Source organism: Varroa destructor, unplaced genomic scaffold (genome assembly GCF_002443255.2).
Source record: "Varroa destructor unplaced genomic scaffold, Vdes_3.0 BEIS01000006.1, whole genome shotgun sequence".
Taxonomy (NCBI): domain Eukaryota; kingdom Metazoa; phylum Arthropoda; class Arachnida; order Mesostigmata; family Varroidae; genus Varroa; species Varroa destructor.
In genome coordinates this window covers 16,264,771-16,279,111 of record NW_019211459.1, presented here as the reverse complement: position 1 = coordinate 16,279,111, position 14,341 = coordinate 16,264,771, and the positions used below count along the sequence as shown (strand labels likewise).

The window sequence follows — 14,341 nt, the reverse complement described above, 5'->3', positions numbered from 1 at the left end:
CGTGCAAACTTAAAAAAACCGTATGCATCTTCTTTTGCTGTATTATGTTACCATTCTGTTCGAGTGATCGTATGTATGCGTAAAGGAATTTGACTCTGTTTGCCTAATAAAAGAACTACCGCCTATTACCTGATATTCTTGTTATATAGGCTGGTGTAGGGCGCGAGTTTGCAGTTTTTTATTGTCGTATCGTATCGTAATACACTTACGGGTTCGTTATCTCATCGCCTATACAATGTAATAAGTTAGCGCCTAAATTAGGCAAAATACAACAGCAGTCGTAACAGCTAGCGGTAGTTATTGGTCGAACTAATTTCTTAGTAACTCAGATTATCCTGCTTCGTGCTCCGCTTGCTCTTGCAGAATAGATGCTTGCGTTCTAATAATTAAAAATTATTTTATTTCTGAACTACTATGATTTTTAGGTATGCCGACCATAAAAGGTCGGAATATCTAAAAATTAACACAATTTTAATGCGATTTTGGCAAATATAGTTGTTTGCGGGACCTTGATGTTTTTGAAGAGTCGCTAGACAAACATATTATAGCCGATTAACTTAAATGCACATCTTGAAAAGTCACAACCTTCAAACATAAGCATTTTTTTTTTAGGTAACCAAACATTTTTATACAACAATGTCAATGTAAGCAAGCCAAGCGGAATAGGTTATACGTAAGGCGTACGTATCAGTTAAGCTGATTAAAAATTGATTCACGAGAGGGATATTGGCATGGATGACTAGCTAGAACGATAACACATAATTAACTAATTTCAGAATTAGAAGATCTCATTTTACAAGAGCGCTTTTGCGGTTGATTGCTATCCGTCAGATCTTCTGGTCTGAAACTATTTCAGATGCAAAATTAGTGTACGTAGGTAAGCCTAACACATTACACCGATCCCAGTATTTTGAGTTAGAAGCATGTAAACATCAACTTTAGAGTTGTACTAGCTCTGAAAATATATTTGGTAGGTTTCAGTCGATGCAGGAAACAACTTAGCGTTATCCTACAGTTGTTTATAAATCTACCAATTCGTAGCGCGATCCCGTATCGCATTTATGGATCATCAAAATCAAGGTAGAAAACGAGCTTATATTTACAAGCAAACGTCTTCAGCAAACGATACTACCCGGCCCGGCTCAGTCAATATGAATGCTTGTCCGGAATAATTTAGAAAACTTTTCGATGTTCGAAAAACTGACTTCGTTCAATGAAACGAAGAGTAACATCTGAAGAATATGACCAGTTCGACTATTTTATTTATGATGTTCCATAGAGGTGTGAACAGCTCACTGAAGTGGCACTCCCTGAATTTAACTATATATATAATTTACTCAGCAGTTGATAACTGACGTAACTGTAGGGCAAAGCTTATTAATATTCACTTGTCAAATGAAGACTTATTGGAACAGAAAGGTAATTCTTAAGTGGAACTTAAGTATGCTAACTTCGTTTCCTTAGTCGTTGTTTTATCCCAAAAATGACTTTGTTTACTATTGCAATAAATATTGTCCCTATCATTCTATATTATTGCTCTTTGCAATTGATGTTCATTGGGTAAGAACTAGAAGGTATATATATACTTAGTGTGTACTTTGATTGAGTAGTCAGTAGCGCCGGGTACCTGCGACCAGCACGTTTTTGGAATGGACGTGGTTAAGCATATGCAAATTGCTAAAATTTATACAAACATCTGTTTATACAAACAGACTTGTAACTTCTAGAAAGGAAATTTATTATTATTACATTGATTTGCAGGTTCGGTTAAAAGACAATATTCCAAAACAGAATCATATGATTTCGATTACATTCTTGATCTAATTTTCTTTATCATTCTAGTGCCCCAGCTTCCTGTTATGAGCTGCGCGTTTTAGCTGACAGGAGGACACAGTAGGCCTCATTAAGTGCTCAGTTTGTTTTATTGATAGACCCTATGACGAACACGTTAAACCATGTAGGCATATAAAGCAAAAATAAATTTATTGCAAGCCTATTATGTCGGCAAGGAAGGTGTGGTAAGGTAAGCGTAAAAAAAATTGGTAAAATAATTTCTATGCTGCTTTTCACAGCGATTTAATCTTGTTTGCATTGAAACTGATAGTAGATATGCTTGATATATATAAAAACTGCATAAATTTGTGCGTAAGTACTGGTACATTTATTGTATTTATCTTCTATCAAATAACCATATACAGAGATGTTATATACTCTAATAGTTCTTTACGGCGGGAGGCTCCTTAGGTGGCTCAAACGATTTCATACGCTGCTTCTCTCGTTCAAGCTGTAAACAATAAAATACAAAATAGATAAATCACCAATGTTCGCTTATGCATTATTCTTATATCGATACTTCTAACGATCTATGAAAAAGAGTATATATATATATATATATATATATATACACACGCACATATACGCCTATATATACATGTGTATATATATACATAAAAAATGCGAACTTACTCACTTTAAAATAAAGTGAGTATGTTCGCATTTTAGGATTTCAGAAACGGATTCAGCGGTGCAATTACAAGGTCACAGGATAGATATTTAAAAAAATGTGTACAACTTAAGCTAAGAATAAAATCATTTAGAGAAACAATAACATTGTGGATAGTATCAGTCAGGCCGAGTTTTAAACCGATAGCCTTTTTGGGTCGTGCGCAGCGTCATATTTGAGCTATAGCCAGGTTCTCCGGTGCTCCAAGGCCCAGCACCCAACCAATATTTGGAACTAATTACAACCCCATAAGTGAAGCGCCATATTATTAAAAAAAAAAAATAACTCCGAGTTTGTTGAACGCTAGAAATCATATAGCTAGCTTGCTCGCTTGCTAAAATTTGGAAAGCATCTGGCAAATGCCTTAATTTCAATTAAAAAATAAACACGTAGTACAATATGATACTAATTACTACAACCACTGCCGTCACAGACGTAGAATATTAGACTGAAGTCAAATACATACACATATATATATATATGTATATGTGTATGTATATAGATACTATATACATATATATATATATATGTATATAGTGTCTATATACATGTACAAGCGAGTTCGTTGGATTCTGAAATTGAACAACTTTTGAACTACTTGAATTAGGATGGTGCCAATGGTCCATCAGATTTTTGGGGGATTTGAGATGGCAAGCTGAATATCTATCGCGAATATTTCACACTAGTGGATAATCCTGATGTCCATTTCAACATAGTATTGCCACTACGCTCGATTTCTTTAGGACGACGCTATTTTCTCGCCTGGTCCCTTTCTGGCGGTATAGATTACACCATGGCGACCGCATACTCCACGCGAGTTGTTGTTAATTAATGGTTCGCAAATTGCGGGCGATATAGACAACCCGACTTTCCAACTGACGTGGAGTCAATTCACGGAACCCATTTTTACTCAGTATCCGAATTTCTAGTATTTGTGTTACAATTCTATAACACGTCACTTGTGAAATGCCAGTTTTATCCGACAGAGCCCTAAGACTCCAAGCCATCCTTTCATAAAAGGCGTTTTTGATTGCGGCAATGCGTTCTAGGCCCACGAGTTTCGATATTTGGTGTTCATTTGCACCATTTGCGCTGTACCTTCGAACGTATTCCCCAGTCTTTGATAAATTTCGGTTGCCCTGTAGCACTTGAGGAACAATGACCGGACTGCCGACAACCTATTTTCGAGACTAAAAAATTTTCACTTACTGCTGAAGGTAGCCAGCTTTCACTTACAAGTTTTTTCATTTCGTATTTATAATATATTAAAGTATTTATCATTTCGTCTGTTAAAATCTGCTAAATTCGCTTGAGCAACCTAACGGGTATTCTTAGCGAATTTTACAATGAGTACATCAATAATTCGACATGTAAGTAATGCTCTGTAGTAGATCTGCCCGATATCAACGAAAGTATCTCTCTAATTATTCTTTAAAAATTAGAGGAGAGTAAGTAGGAATGTTATAGCTTACACCTATTATAGCTATCGTAAGATTTTTTTATTTTTCTTATCTCGTTAGGATAACTATTTTTTCTTTAACACTTAGCAAGCAACCTACTTTAAAATAATAATCTACTTTAAAAATTTTCTAAGTATTTAGGTTTTATGATCATCAGTAGCAGCTCACTACGAATTGATACGGATAATGTCTATGCAGATCCGCGTCAAAAACAAATAGTTTTATTAACGCTTTTCCATGACTCACCTGTTTCTCGGCCTGACGCTCAAGTTGCTCACGTTTCTTTTTACGTTTTTTCTCCGTATCCTTTAAGAAGTATTCGCCAGTTTCCAACTCCTTATCAATCTGTAATAGAGATGTAAAACGCGCACCAGAACGTGTGTTACTGTCCTAGCCACTTTACACATCGGAAGCTATAGCTTTATGTACAAAATTCAAGCTTATCCAAATAAAGCTCAAACGTTTTCGCTGACTTGCGTACCTTCGACAGAGGCGGTGCAGGCGGAAACGGCGTATATTCTCCCTTCAGACGCTTTTTCTTGGGCTGCTTTCGCTTTGAGATATTCTTGTTGGATAGCTTTGGCAGGAATCGGTCCCAATTTTCGTTGACCAGCTGAGGATCTTTAGCTAACTCGCGTTTAATCATTAGCGTCTTGATATGATATATCGGATGAACGTTGTTCATACAGTCTTCAACGATTTTGCGCACCTGAATCTCATCATGTAACACACAGAAAACAGCACTTACAGCATTACACGACTGTGAGTAAACATAGCAATTCTCATTGTCAAAATCATTTTCCCGTGATTTAATTGAATAGAGTACACCGATGTACGCGTTGTGCATACAAGTGAATCGGGCATCGAGTATTTATTTCTCGGGTAGCATGGGGTGCTTAAAACCTTGTAACGGCTATGACGTTGGATTGTGTAGACCTTTGCCCGTACCTCCGTCGAAATCAGTCAAGATACAAGTATAAGAGGACCGTGGAAAAGCAACGCTTTACAATTGGTTAGTATTCCGCGTTTGATAAGTAGTGAATTGTTTCATTAAGTTGAGGGCTCCGCAAATTTGACGCTGCAAGCCATTTTTACGTTCTCATTATTGCTACGAGGGAAAAGGCTTTCTGAGGGATCCGTACCCTCATGAGGCTTTATGGATAATTAATACATACGGAAATATTTGTCTTACCTGTTTGAGACCTCTAAAAGGCCCAAGCGTTGAAACAGTATTGCCCTGCACAAGGACATAACAACCAGTCAAGATCTCAATGGCTTTGAGTGTTGCACCGTTTGGTCCTATTACGAGGAGGAAAAGTGTGTCAGCAAAAATAAACCGTTATGAAAAATTATTTTAAACCTTATTTCATTGTGGTGACAGATTTGTTTTAGCTGCTACCGTTTAACTTTGATTTTCCATGGAAAGCATTGTCGATGGTGACTAAATACATTAGACAGAATGGCTGATCTTAAAAAAAACATATGCATTTTTCCCACCGCTGACCGTAGTTAAAAAACTGACTCTTTTTGCTTTCTGTGGCTAACGTTCAGCCATAATTTCTATATGCTAAAATTTTACATTCGCGATTGATTCTTGACAAATGTTTCAGTATCTCTAGAACTTTTTAAGGATGTTTAACATGATAAATTTTTCTTAGGAATTTCCAAGAGAAGCATGGTATGATTGGTCTGTAAGATAAGTATGAATCAAATATTTTAGGAAATTATTTATTACCACAAAAAGAACCTTAAAAAAGCAGATACGCATTTTTGTATGTACTGAAATTAGTTTCGAAACCAAATCTTACTACTGAATAAAAAGACACTATAACTAAAAAAAATCAACTCTTCATAAGAAGTCTTCATTGAAACAAAGAACCCTACCAAGTTGCTAGAGAAAATCAAGGTTCAACTCAAAAACGAGCGTAGCTTGGAAGTATTTGACACTATAAAAAATGACTGCGATTGTTCAAGCAATTTTTTCACTAAACTCCACTGTTTTATCTGGATAAATCAAAGACACCAATTTTCTACAGCTATAGCTGAACGTTTCCGTGCTCACGTATCGGTCACAAACCATTGGTATTTCACTAACCTACGAGACGCTGTCGACGCCGTACGAAACGTTCTTTTCTCCGCACCGTTCCGCCAATTTTAATTACATCGCATGCGATATCATCTTCAAGGATACGAACTGCCTGTTCGAATGGTACACTGCGAGCCATAAGTTTGATAAGGTCACGCGCCTTGATAATCATGTAGGGATCCCACATTTGCCTGGTTATATATCACACATACGCCAAGGGCCTGTATCATCATTATATGCGAAACGATATATTCGTTCGCTTAATTCTTAATTAAACGGACTCGGTCACAGGAACTATACCATTTATATAGCTATGCTGTTTAGATAGTCTGGAGTAGAAAAACGTAAACCATCGTCAACAAAGTGGCAAATAGTTGTACTCAATTATTTTTTTTTATATATAATTAGTTTCATAGGAAAAGCAGAGAAGTATAGCAAGCGGCCTTCAGCCTACGATGCAGTATTACGAAATAATTACATGTTACAATACTTCAACAAGAAGAAGTTTGGTAGGTTACCTTGTCGTCTTTACTGTCATGCTCCCCTCGATAACATCCAATTCAGCTTCAATGCCGTGTTCTACAAACAGATACAACCGATAACAATTACGAAATAGGAATGTATGTCCACATAAAATTCAACTCGCATTACTCACAAGCGAAGTTACACAGATCAAATGAGGATATACATGTTGAGGAAGCCATGTCCGCAGAGCGAATCTTCTCACAGCTCACTAACTGTCCGGTCCTGAAAGCACGTTTTTAATATGCATCCCGGGAAGGGAAAGTCTTTACTACGCAAATAAACTAGGTACTCAAGCGTCCGTTTCAACCCTGACTCCCCAACAATAGTTGTTCTTTCCACCAAAGGAAAATGTCCCCTTTAACTTGGCTATTGAAATATGCCTTTCGATACAAACCTCCAAGGGCCTTTTTAACAAGAGGCCAAATTTCTTTAAGGTATTTTTCACGGTACTTTGGGAAGAGCATAGCGAACGAACTTTCGCATACAACGCCATTTAGGTTATCCTCTTTCGTGCATGGCAGGACTTTCCAGGGACTTGCAGCAGCGCCGCCGCATCCCTAAAATATTCAGGCAAAACACAAGAAAATTAATATTTAGTAAAGTTAAAAAGGTCTTTTGACTTAAATAATGTCGAAAAAAACAAACGAATGTAATGCGTGAAAAAAAAACGAGTTTGATGCGCATGCGAAATTTATAGACTAGTAGAAATTTATAGAATAGTAATTCTCAGATCGGTACGAAGTTGTACTTATTTCAAGCTCACATATTTGTTATTCAGTGTTTTTAGCAATTTTTGTCTCTCATTTGTACTATAAATTACTGAAAACATTCTAGAGACAAACGCGTTTAAAACTGAATCTCGTAAAGATTTGGTTGGTAATACATTTAGTCGCACCTAATGGAAACGACGAATATTTTCATAGAAAAATGCAATGCAACTATCCTCAGACGTAACTGCTCGACATTAAATAACAGACGTTAAATAATATTGATATTCTCAAATACATTCCTACCAAGCCTGTTGCATCCACCATTGCTGGAACAGTTCTACTCCTGCCACAGTCGCACAATGGGAGAAATAAACAATGATACCTACTGGTGCTTTTGCGCCTATTGGGACCATCGTGATTTCCGTCCCACCATTGAAGCACAATGAAAGCAACACTCGCATGATATAGCGTTATTTTTATGTTGGTATTGAAAAATAAGCGATAATAAAGTCTAATTTACTTCAGAACATGAAGTAGGCAAATGGCCATACAGTGTTTAATAAAAACCGTACCCAAACAGAAAACGTACCATAATTTCCTTCTTTGAACCTGCGACAGTGGCCGACATTAGGGGGCCGGAATCCGAAACCAAGTCGCCATCGATGGGACAGGCCGCTTCCGGCGAACCTTTTCGCCGCTGGAGAGCGCGGCGCCGCATGGAGGTAGGCTAGGTTACTTTGGTGGTAATTTTTCACCGTTTCGTGCTGTCAACGTCGTGCGTCAGTCGAGCGACTGTGTCTGGGCCGTATGAGGTGGCGTTGTACAAGAGCACAGGTGGCATGTTAGTGTCTTTCCACTTGGCGAATTCATGTCGATTTAGGCCTATTGATTTAGCTGCGATAGTGATCAACGAGTTCGGCAGCTCGACAGCTATGGTCGTCGCCTACTGCTGCTGCTGCCGCCACTCATGGTACCAAGTGGGTCTTCTCCACTGTGTCTTCTTTCCAACATCGCTTTGGCTGTTGCTTCTGAAAGTCGTTCGCTAGTGTTATGTTTTTTCGCTTCGACATTTGTGTATAATTGATCCAGCCCGCTCGTGCATTTTTGCGACGACTGTGTTGGCGGACGATCCGCAGTACCTGGAGCTGCTTTTCATTTCGACGGGACGTTGGCTCTGGTTTCGAGATATACGACGCTGCTATCTGTTAATATCGAGTCGGCGAGATTGAGCTGCCCCAGCGAGTGCTGCAATCGCCAGGGTATTAGTCCCGTTCGGGCTTGTCTATCTGGCATTTCGTGCTGACGAAGTCGCTTATTCTGTAGCTAGGCTGCAAATGGTTTAGGTGGAAGCCGGGTGGCAGTTCTCGATACATACATTTTATGTGTCTCGTTAAAGCGTATGTTGTAGACTCTTTGCATCGATTAATAGAAAATGTATGGTACAATTCCCTAGCGTAAACGCACTGAGAAGGGAAATTATTCGAAACTCCGACTCTAAGCAACGCCTTTTTGGTTTCATAGCAATAATTTTTAACGTCAAATACGCATTGTATATGCTCACAACGGTGTTGACATCGTGAAAGAGGGTTTAAGTGAGGCATAATTTCGAACACGTTTTCGTCGCTGGACATTTGTTTATAAAACGGTCATTTTAATTCCATGGCGGATGTGATTGCTCCCACACCTCGATGTTAATATTTCGTTTACTTAATCTGTTAGCATGGTTGGTATTTTCTTGCGTATACGTCATGGTGGCACGCCTACAAGGGAGCAGTAGAGAGGGAATTTGCCAGTTAAACCTTTTATGCTTACAAAGTAGGATTTTTAATCAGGAAGAATAGTACACGCTCCGATCAAGCCCCAACATTGATCTCGACCGATACATATTAGATTTTAATCGATTAGGGTAAATCGAGTAGTTTGAGAATAACTTGACCAATAAGATCTAGAATCTCGGAATTTTCCAGAAGGTGGTGGTCACGCGGTTTTAGGAGTTTTCAACTTTCAATACCCCGTGATAGGGCGTGCTCTCACTAGTGTTTACCAATTTGTTTCTTTAACTTTCACTAGTTTGGCAAGACCGGCCTCTCAAAGCTAACCTTAGCGTCTTCAAACTGTAACTCACGCTTCACTTGGTAACAGTTTTAGCCGTGATTCGAAAGCCCGCGAAGTTGGTGCAACAGGTTCAGCGGTCACGGCCTAGCGACCTAAACGACCGAACGAGAATGGAGGGCGAAGAAGTGGAGTTCCACACCGGTGGGTCCGGCGCCTCATCCACGTATCCGATGCAGTGTTCGGCACTACGCAAGAACGGATTCGTGATGCTCAAGGGCCGCCCGTGCAAGATCATGGAAATGAGCACCTCAAAGACAGGAAAGCACGGACACGCCAAGGTTCACCTTGTCGGCATTGATATTTTCACGTCGAAGAAGTACGAAGATCTCTGTCCATCCACGCACAACATTGATGTGCCCAATGTTAACCGAAACGATTTTCAGGTTAGTATTCGGTTTTTTGTTGGCTTTATTGTTCAAAAGGACAATCCAGTGTTTGCTTAATCAACTTCAGGTCATCAGACGTGCAGTAGTTTGCTATATGCAATAAATGTATTGCCACGGTTGCTATTGACTTAGTTCTCGTTCGTGTAGGCGATTTCTTCTCCCAGATTGGGTGCAATATTATAATGGTGTGCGGATTCTGACTGAGAAAACGAATCTCAAAATTTTACTTCAGCATATTTTCTAATAGCCTTCAGGGTTACTGAAAGCAGCTGTAGCCTAATCAACCCTTTGAGGCTATCCGCTCGCCAAAGTGTTCAGGTCACCTCAATGTGATACTGTACCCTAAATAACAATTATGATGGTTATTATTATTGTTACTATTACCTGATATAAGCTGCTGTTTACGTGTAGATCGGCTATGCACAATTTGTCACTGCTTACTTCTATTGAACAAAGTGCCAGTCTTTCTCTAGACTTGCGCATAGAAAGAGATTGTGCGTTGTGACTGGAGCCGTTCCATCTCACCCTAGTCTCAGCCATTTGCAAACAACTTGAAACGAAAGCCAATCTCAACCATCATATATCTAAGAAATTGTAAGATTGTTTGCGCTGCGTACGTATCAGCATGCTGTAACGTGCTTATAGTAGAAAATATAGGCACCGTTTTGCCACCGCTTTCCATCCTAACAGTGGAAATGCTGGTCTTCCTATATTGGTGCTATATTGAGATTAAATGATGCAATCTGACTGGCCAGGCAAGCTATTTTTGTCTTGGCCTCAACCGTTTGCAGACATTTCTGATAAAAACAACAAAAGAAAAAAACCAACGAATTTCCTATGTTTCCTCAGTTTTTTGTCTTCAGCGATTGTCATGCATTTTTTCCCACTGACTTCATTCCAAAAGTGAAGAAGTGTTTTTTTTTTTGCAATGCTATACTAAGCAAAACTGCATTCTGACTGGACGAACGAGTTCGTTATCTCGCTTCGACTTCAACCGTTTGCATACAGGGTTCATCATTAGGTACCGTATGAGAAAATTATTAAAGATATTACTACCCGGGAGTCGTTTCCGTTTCAATGTCTACCTTCAGATAGTAATTCACGTGCTTGGAGGATATCCAAAAAGTCTAGCGATCACATTCAAAGGCGCTATTAATTAGCATGTTCTGCAGGAATGACCCTTAGTTGAGCCGCCACACGGTAACAGTCTTTTGAACTCGTTTACAGCTGATCGACATCTCCGACGATGGATTCGTGTCCCTGATGGATGACAAAGGTGACATTCGTGATGATCTGCGTGTACCCGCCGACGAAGAGCTGTCGAGAAAGATGAAGGAAGAACTGGAAAAAGGCGAGGGAAATGTTATTATTACGGTGCTCTCTGCCGTCGGTGAAGAAGCCATTATTGCTTGCAAGAACTCCACTTGAATTCTGAACACGATCCATTCGTGAGCAGGCCTTTGAGCCGCTCAATAGGCATGAGCCTCGACCACTTGTTGGCAGTGGTCGGAGCAGATTGCTACGTTGGCTCTGCCAAACAACATCAACGTAATGTGGCGACCAAGGACGCGACTATTGAAATAATAACAATAACATTATCAATAATAGCAACACACGTACTGCAAGTAACGAAAAAGACAAAGGCGTCATGTGCGTAGCAATATTAATTCCTTTTCTCTCTGATATTTTTTCTGCCCGCCCATTCAGTTGATAACCCATTAAATAGTTGTACGCGTCCAACGACGCGTCCGTGTCTTAATGTTTCGTTTCAATCGACAGAGCCTTCGTTCGGTAAACCATTCGTCTTCGTAGTTGCATATATTGATATTAAAATGATGGCTAAATACAAATGGCAAAAAAATAAAATAGAAATAATAACAACAATAATAATGATCCAGAAATTAATCATGTCACCAAGACCACTAATGGGGATATCGCTGCAGTGTAGACGATTTCGAACTTCGTCAATCGGAAGTTTCTTCGAGTCCGCCTCAATTGCACACGAGAGAGAGAGAGAGAGAGAGAGAGACAGAGAGACAGAGAGAGAGAGAGAGAGAGAGAGAGAGAGAGAAAGAGAACCGTTACCTAATAATTTTTAGCAGTTTTACTGGTTTACCTGTAAAATATGCTAATTCATTTGGACGTAAAGTTCAATTTTTTCGTGTACCGACTACACTCCGCGTGTCCCGCGGTGACAGTGATTTTTCGACGAGTTTCCCCTTCGGTCATTTCATGCACCGTCGTCAGCTCATGCGCTCCATTAGTAGGAGCAGGCCGTCTATAACTATCCACATGTTTACATCGGGTAAAATGTGCATGTATTCTCGTTGTCAACGTACGTATTGTTTTTATGATGATGGCCGAGACCTTTTTTGCGAAAATAACAACCACATGGGAAGCAAGCAAACGGTAGGTGCAGCTATCAGCTAAGCAGATCACGAAGTTACGTTTAAGGGAACACGATTGCGCCATCTGTCCATTCAAAATCCGACTATCGCTACCGATAGCTTACCATTAAAAAGCATTGCTTGGGGGTAGGTTATGAGTTACAGTAAAACAGAGTTACAACGATAACAACAATAAAAATGCGTGTAGTGAAAATGGAAAAAAAATAGTGAAAAATAGTGGCAGGAGGCAGGAGATGACATGTAAGTGGAGCTTGTTTGTGAAAGCCTGCGGAGTGAAATAATTAACGAGGTCTGAGTTGTAAGGAATAAGTGTTGCTTGATAATGCAGATAAATAATTATGATAATAAGATTAATAAAAATAAGAACAATAAGTATACAACAGTAATATTAATAATAACAATAATGATGAGAACAATATTGTCGCCAAGGTCAGGTTGTCATAAAAAGACAGGCGAGGGCCGTTAGGATGGACGTGGGAGGGGTGGGGGGTTTGGTAAACTAGAATCCACGTACAAATGGCGGGCGATGATCGGTGACAACAGAGAAAGCCAAATAACATTTCAGGCAGGCCGATTTTGGCGGCATCGTCCATTTAAAAAGGGCTGCAGTTGTTGCCCATGGTTTTATGTCCAGTAACTGTAGTCCTTTGTGCGGGGCTCGGGACCGAACTGTGGGAGGTACGGGTTGGGTGTGTGGAACGGGTTACGGGCGAGATGCTGATCATACCATATAGCGTTATATGTCAAGCTATTTCACAATAAACTTGTTTGAGTAAATGCGCGGTGTTTTACTTTCGTGATTAGTTAGAGTGAAGCACATAGGCAGTAAATCGACATTAGAAGTTACTCATATGACATGCGTGGATGAGCAATCGAATTTCGAAGCCGTAATTACTGTAAACCTCCGGCAACTGTTATTGAATGTATAAACCGTTTAACAATACTGAACAAAGACTGAGAATGTACCAGCCTGTGGTGTAGAGCCCTCACTGCGCTTGAACACCAGCTATTCTTGTACAATCGTTTTGCCGTTACACTCTGTCATCGCTAGCAGCAATCGTATCCACATGCAATCCTTTCATCCTTTATGCAACTGTGTTCTCTGTCATATATTTCTGATGATGATGGGCTAACGTGTCATTATTAAACGAAGACCTTAGATCTATGTGATATGCAATAAAAATTAAACAGACGCTTTCTAAAAAAAAAATTAAAATATTTCATCGGTGCCTTTTTGATCCTCAGTTCTCTGAAGAGTGAAGTAGCAGGTCGTTTTCTAATCTTCTCTGAGATGAAAATTAAGTGTATCATCAGTGAATAAGTCAACTTACGTGAAAGGCAGCATCAGTTTAGGCCGGACCCGGCTTGCGGTACTCTGTATCGAAAACAGCACGTGTACAGCTATTTCAGTTGTGTGATGAATTTGGACGTATGTTGAAAAATTCGAAAAAGCTAATGAATGATGAAGCTAATGGCATTGGCTTGTGTAGATATTATAGTATTCTCTAGAAGACGAATCTCAGGTAGGTGTACTGTCTTTGGCACTGCATGTCAACACCTCAAGGCATCTGTGTAAGGGAATCTCTGTGCCATGCATTTCGCCTGACCCAGAGATAGCTTCCTATGACCCTCCGCCAGTTATGAAGCTTTTTGAGTTAGGTAGCATACGACCGGTGGTTTGTGCGCGGCTCGCCGGAATCGTCAACTTTCTGTACAATTTTTTCAGACCATTTCCCTGGCCACTCTGCACTGAAAGGAATTTCTGAGTCATCGAGGAGTATTTGGCACGCTCCAATATGCGCTGTGGCGCCTTCAGTGATGGTCTTTGCCTAGGCTCTAGGCGCAACTTCGTTTGAACTTCTTCATGGATTCGAACCACATTGCCCATTGAATTTTGGCGTAGCCGCCCGGTTCTTCCAGGTATCCAGGCCTTAAAAGACAATACACATTCGGTTTCTCCGGGTTTGTAAAGGACAACCTCCATACCGTCAGCCGTTTCGGCCTCTTAAGCTTTTTGTCCTCTTAAGCCATGCTACGAAAAATTATTTTAAAAAAAGTGAGCGCAGAGTGAAGATATTACACCACGTAGCGTGGTCGAGCTAAACGGACGCAAAAATTACACTGTCACAATGAATATCCGGCCAACTA

General features: G+C 39.8%; 2 protein-coding genes across 9 annotated transcripts; one reads left to right on the top strand and one right to left on the bottom strand.

The window, feature by feature from the left end:
* Positions 1-2,138: 2,138 nt before the first annotated feature.
* Positions 2,139-8,008, bottom strand: LOC111252797 (KRR1 small subunit processome component homolog). Of its 2 annotated transcripts, none has more exons than XM_086973707.1 (8): positions 7,874-8,008; positions 6,969-7,131; positions 6,568-6,628; positions 6,059-6,240; positions 5,156-5,262; positions 4,445-4,678; positions 4,210-4,308; positions 2,139-2,284 (listed from the first exon to the last, which is right to left on the bottom strand). In XM_086973707.1, exons 1-8 carry the CDS (start codon positions 8,000-8,002, stop codon positions 2,213-2,215), a joined length of 1,047 nt encoding a protein of 348 aa, XP_086829833.1. In that variant the 5' UTR covers positions 8,003-8,008; the 3' UTR covers positions 2,139-2,212. The 2 variants fall into 2 exon arrangements, with proteins under 2 accessions (XP_086829833.1, XP_022666987.1); XM_022811252.2 differs by having other exon boundaries at positions 4,445-4,672.
* Positions 7,892-12,970, top strand: LOC111252798 (eukaryotic translation initiation factor 5A-1-like). Of its 7 annotated transcripts, none has more exons than XM_022811258.2 (3): positions 7,892-8,006; positions 9,427-9,782; positions 11,013-12,970. In XM_022811258.2, exons 2-3 carry the CDS (start codon positions 9,510-9,512, stop codon positions 11,211-11,213), a joined length of 474 nt encoding a protein of 157 aa, XP_022666993.1. In that variant the 5' UTR covers positions 7,892-8,006; positions 9,427-9,509; the 3' UTR covers positions 11,214-12,970. The 7 variants fall into 7 exon arrangements, with proteins under 7 accessions (XP_022666993.1, XP_086829835.1, XP_022666989.1 ...); XM_086973709.1 differs by having other exon boundaries at positions 7,937-8,006; positions 9,355-9,782; XM_022811254.2 differs by having other exon boundaries at positions 7,985-8,125.
* The last annotated feature ends 1,371 nt before the right edge of the window (positions 12,971-14,341 follow it).